This window comes from Octopus bimaculoides, chromosome 3 (assembly GCF_001194135.2).
Source record: "Octopus bimaculoides isolate UCB-OBI-ISO-001 chromosome 3, ASM119413v2, whole genome shotgun sequence".
Classification (NCBI taxonomy): domain Eukaryota; kingdom Metazoa; phylum Mollusca; class Cephalopoda; order Octopoda; family Octopodidae; genus Octopus; species Octopus bimaculoides.
In genome coordinates this window covers 137,608,253-137,613,786 of record NC_068983.1, presented here as the reverse complement: position 1 = coordinate 137,613,786, position 5,534 = coordinate 137,608,253, and the positions used below count along the sequence as shown (strand labels likewise).

The 5,534-nt window shown below is 36.5% G+C and overlaps 1 protein-coding gene across 1 annotated transcript in view; it reads right to left on the bottom strand.

Moving 5' to 3' along the window:
• Positions 1 to 5,534, bottom strand: part of LOC106877743 (uncharacterized) — a 15,790-nt gene that overhangs the window by 1,664 nt on the left and 8,592 nt on the right. Inside the window, exons 2-5 of the mRNA XM_014926749.2 lie at positions 5,301 to 5,482; positions 4,911 to 5,199; positions 2,765 to 2,976; positions 687 to 999 (exon numbers count right to left, since the gene is read on the bottom strand). Coding sequence (XP_014782235.1) covers positions 687 to 999; positions 2,765 to 2,976; positions 4,911 to 5,199; positions 5,301 to 5,482 — 996 coding nt within the window. The remainder of the gene's footprint in view (positions 1 to 686; positions 1,000 to 2,764; positions 2,977 to 4,910; positions 5,200 to 5,300; positions 5,483 to 5,534) is intronic.

Below are 5,534 nucleotides of genomic sequence, written 5' to 3'. Positions count from 1 at the left end.
ATATATATATATATGTACATATATATATATATATATGGTCGTTGCCAGTACCGCCTGACTGGCCTTCGTGCAGGTGACACGTAAAAGCACCCACTACACTCTCTGAGTGGTTGGCGTTAGGAAGGGCATCCAGCTGTAGAAACTCTGCCAAATCAGATTGGAGCCTGGTATAGCCATCTGGTTTCACCAGTCCTCAGTCAAATCGTCCAACCCATGCTAGTATGGAAAGCGGACGATGATGATGATGATGATGATGATATATATGATGATATTGTGCTTCTTTCAGTTTCCATCTTCCAAATCCACTCACAAGGCTTTAATTGGCCCAAGGCTATAGCAGAAGACATTTACCCAAAGTGTCACACAGTGGGACTGAACCCAGAACCATGTGCTTGCGAAGAAAATTTCATAACATAGAGCCAAGCCTGCACATATATGGACTGTTTGAAAACGAATTGTAGGAGTGTATAACTTCATGGTAATCTTAGTGCTAAGATTAGAGAATTTTGAAATAAGATTCCCATTTATTTCAAAGTCAACTAAGAGAAAATAACAAAATAATGTTCCTTACCTTAAAGCACAACACAAAGGCTGCAACATAGTTTGAATTTGTGGTCAGTAGCTCAGTAACATAAACTCATTATTTGGTAAAAATTATTGTGCAATAAGTCTTCAATTAAACTTACCATCACTGTTGATGTACCATTTCCAATACCAGCATCACATAATTTTCCACTCTTCCATAGCAATGTCAGGCTGGACATTACATTTTTCTGATGATCAGCAAGAATAAATATTTTCTTTTCGTGAGGTTGTGGCATTTCAAAGGTCTTTGGTTGCTTAATAGATGTCAGAACTGGAGGCATTGAGAAGTGAACCGACTGTGATACAGTACCAACATCCTTAATCACACAAATAGGCTTCTCAGCAGCAATTTGAGAAGTAATTTCCTGACAATTTCCAGCCATTTTAGAAACGTGGCTATCACCACTCATTTCCCTGAAATTTATTGAAATAAGAGTTATATAAATGATTTTTCATAAAAAGACCTTCAAATGAGAGAAATACATTTAGAGAAGCTTTTTCTTTGTAGACAATAAAGGAGTAAAAATTAGGATACTCTTTGTATTTCACTTACATCATCATTTAACGCCCGTTTTCCATGATGGCATGGGTTGAATGTTTTGACTGGAGCTGATAAGGCCAGTGGCCATACCAGGCTCTTGTCTGTTCTGGCACAGTTTCTACAGCTGGATGCCCTTCCTAATGCCAAGTGCTCCACAGAGTGTACAGAGTGCTTTTTATGATGCACCAGCACCAGTGCTTTTAACATGGCTCTGAAGATAGCCCTTAGTTTCAAACAAATTGATATATCAAATATTTTTATACATAGAATTCAATAAAATGGCTATACAAAAGTAGATTCGTGTTGTTTAACCTCTAATCTACAAAAATTATTTTTATGACCATGTTCAGATTGTTATTTGTTGTATAACATTGAGTTACATTATTTACATTCAACAGATATTTGTCCTCATCTTGTTTGTTGTTGACACAACATTTTGGCTAATATACCCTCCAGCCTTCTTCAGGTGTCTTGGGGAAATTTCGAATCTGGGTTCTTATTCCTAAGGTATTTTTCGATGTTATTATTATTGTTATCGTTCAGGGCACTGCTTGGAATTAAACTCGGAATCTTGAGGTTAGTAGCCCGCGCTCTTAACCACTATGCCATATGCCCGTGGGCATATGGCATAATGGTTATAGAACTGTAACATTGAGTTGTTGTTTAACTCTAAGTTTACCCTAATTGAGAAGGCCTATGATCAAAGATATTCTACTCATGACTAACCATTCTTTTTTTTTCTAAACACCATGTACTTAAAGCCATATTAACCAATGTGTCCTTCCTTGTTTAGGACTGTGGTGTAATTTGAGAGAGATTTAGCAGAGAGTATTGTCCCTTTTCAATAACTATCTAAGTGAGGAAGATGTTTTGAAATGTCCCAGAAACCAACAATGGAACTTCTGTGCAGTCATTCCACTTGCTCAAAATAACAGCCATATTGCCCTACAAAATAGCAAAACAAGTCCTTTTTCTAGACAGATTACATGTTTGTTACTCATGAGATTGTTCTGATGATGCTGCAAACCACTAAAATGCTACATGAAATAACTAAACCAATACTCTATACCTGGTGGTACATACTTTATCACACGAAATTATAAATGCTAAGCTGACATAGTCAGAATCTAAGCCACAGAACTGATGGCTCTAAACTAGTCTAATTCAGGCAGCTTTAGTAGTTCAACTTAATTACCTAATCAGAAAAAAACATACAAAAACAAAATTATAGACACAAGTGCAATACAATGACAGGTGATGCCATGACTGAAGACTCAAGTACTACAACTACACGATGGCAAATAAATCATAAGCTAAATAGTTAATATGGAGTGAAATAACAATACATTGTAGGCAAGAGGACACCCAGAGAAGCCTGCCAAAAATAAATCTGTAACGTTACCTGTCATGTATCTGAATATTGCTTGGTGCTGTTGAAGGGAGATCATCTAGATTGATACATTTGACAGAAGAGATTGGTGGTGTCTTGTTAAGGAACTCAGATCTGTATAATAGATTATTTAAGCTTGATGATCTGGCTTGATCATCTCTAAATGATTGCTTGAAATTCATGTCAGAACTAAAACCAACCAATTCTTCAAATCAAAATGGCAAACAATCAAAAATCTATCAATTCACCTGCCAACAGAGGTATTTCCTTGACAATATTGTTCTTTTTCTTGATGTTTTTCAAATGTCCTGGCAGCAGTCAGTCTCTTTGGAATTTTGGTAGCTGGAATTGGACAGTGTGGTTCATCTGGAATGATAACTGGGTTAGAAGAGACAGAAGGTGATTTTCTTTGGTGTATTGATATATTCTTTTTTGCTTTATTCTGGTTCAATGATCTTGCCTGCAATCATAATTGGAGAATATTGTAAAATCAGCCAGATAATAATCATGTAAATATGCAGAATTAAATGTACCTTGAACATTTTCCTCTCTCAAATTATATAAAACCTATATATATTTATAAGATTCAATATTTCAGAATATTATATACACACACGAGGGCCCAAGAGATGTGGCAATTTGCTGTACTTGAAAAGACATGTCAAGCTAAGTAAAATTGCAGTCTTCTACAAATACAGGCTTGTCCTTTCAAGTGTCAGTGCCACAAAAAAAGCACCCATGCTGGTGCTGCATAAACACACCCATGCCAGTGGCATATAAAAAGCACCCAGTGCATTCTTAAGTGGTTGGCATTAGGACGGGCATCCAGCCAGAGAAATCATGCCACAACAGACAATTAGAGCCTGAACACATCCCAGCTGGCCAGCTCCGTGTCAAACCATCCAATCCATGCCAGCATGGAAAGCAAACATAAACAATGTTGATGAAGATGACACACATACAGAGTGTGTTAGATATTTGAGAACAAAATTTTAATATAAGAAAAACAAAATATTTATTAGGATAAAAACAATATAGTTTCATAGAAGCTGGTACACATAGCAAAAGGTTATTCATTAAAACCACCATCAGCCTCAATATGACTTTAGAAACTAGATGTATTGATCAGATGATCTGTGTTCATATTGGCCATAAAGTCCCTGACAGCAGACATCAACAAGCCTTTGGTGTTGTGGGCATGCTAGTTTGTTTCTTTCTCAACAACACTCCAAATGTAAGAGGCCAAATGTTAGGGATAACATCCACTCCTTGTTAATGCAAGCTGTACGAGATGGAACAAAATCTTGCTGGAACACATATAGCCTCCCCCAAGCAACTCTCTTGATTCCAGGCTTGACAACTATCTATACTGTCTCAATGTAGGTTGCTGCACTAACCCTAAGACCATGACAAGAAAAAAAATGTGGAGTTATGACACAGCCTCCATTGTTCATGACGCCCAAGAACATCAGACTATGGAAATTTAGTGGGATTTCAGTGAACCTGGCACAGTGCCATCTGTCACTTCTCTTGTTCACTTTTTGATCTTAGACAAAGATCTCATCTAAGAAGAACCAAAGCATGTCAGGCTCCTCAGAATGCTTGAATTTGTTCAGCAAGCACTTCTACCAGATCACACGATCCTCCAGCCCTCTTCTCATAACAGGATTTGTATCTGATGTCTTCATGCACACATATCTAATTGTCAATTCTGAAACATGGTGATGACAGACAATGGCTCTCATTTGATTATTCCCCAGATTTGCTGGACATTTTGACTTTCTTAACAATGTCTGACAGTCAATAATGTTTATTTTTGTTTTTTTTTCTTTTAGCTACAGAAGGCACATTGCCACCAGAGACCAAGAGCTTTTTCTGATCTTAAATATGATGGACCTGGCAACATTTAAGAAGGTTGCAATCTCAAAACCACTGTAGCTAATAGCTAAGGTGATGAGAATGGCATGCTTTTTCATCATCTGTGTTAGCTTCCATATTGGGATAGGGAAAAGAGGATAGTTTGCTTAAGTTTGGGCCACTTATTGTTTTTAAAAGTCTGGTTCTCAAATAGTCGATGCACTCTGTGTGTTTGTGTGTGTGTGTGTGCACTAGCAGATATACCTGCCACATACAACAGATTTCTTAGTTTCCAAAGTGCAACACAGTGGGACTGAACCCAAAATCGTGTTGTGGGAAAAGTAGCTGAAGCTCAACAGTTTATTTCAAATTCTAAATGTATACTGTTATTCAATGTACTGGATATTTAACTAGCAAATCCACCTCACCCACATTCAAAGCTTTCATCTCCTAAATTTCCATATACCAAGAGAAACTTAACTGCAAACACACCCACATAGTCACAGTACAAAGTAAGTTAATAACTAAAAGACATACCATCACTGCATGTGAACTGTTGCCAGTACCAGAATTACATGATTTTCCATTCTTCCATACTGAAACCTGATTGGACATTTTATGGACACCAAGAACAAATTTTTCGCAGGGGAGTTGAGATTTTTCAACAGGCTCAGGTTGAGAAATTAGATTCTGAACTGAAGATACTGAGAATTGAACTGTTTGAGCTATATTTTCTACTTTCTCCATTTTAGGATTAGAAGCTGGGATTGAAGGAAATTGTTGTGGCTTCTCAACCATCTCAACATTATTTCTACCATCTGACTGCCTGAAATACATTGAAATATAAAATTACAAAAGAACATAATTATTCAAATTGAAAAAAAAAAAAAAAAACAATAATGAAAAGTCATGACAAAAATAATTTACCCATCATTGAAATCGTTGTTTTTATGTTTCTTTATCAAATGATCTTCTATAGGTTTTGTTTGATCATCAGTAACAGGAGGCAACAGATGTGAGTCACTTGAAGTAGGCACTGTGACAGATATGGGTTGTTTTCTTTTTCTAGTAACTCTATATTTTGAATTATGTTGATTCAATGCTGCAATCTGCAACATGAATGGGAAAAAAATAAATAGAATAGCATTAAAGGAAAGATAT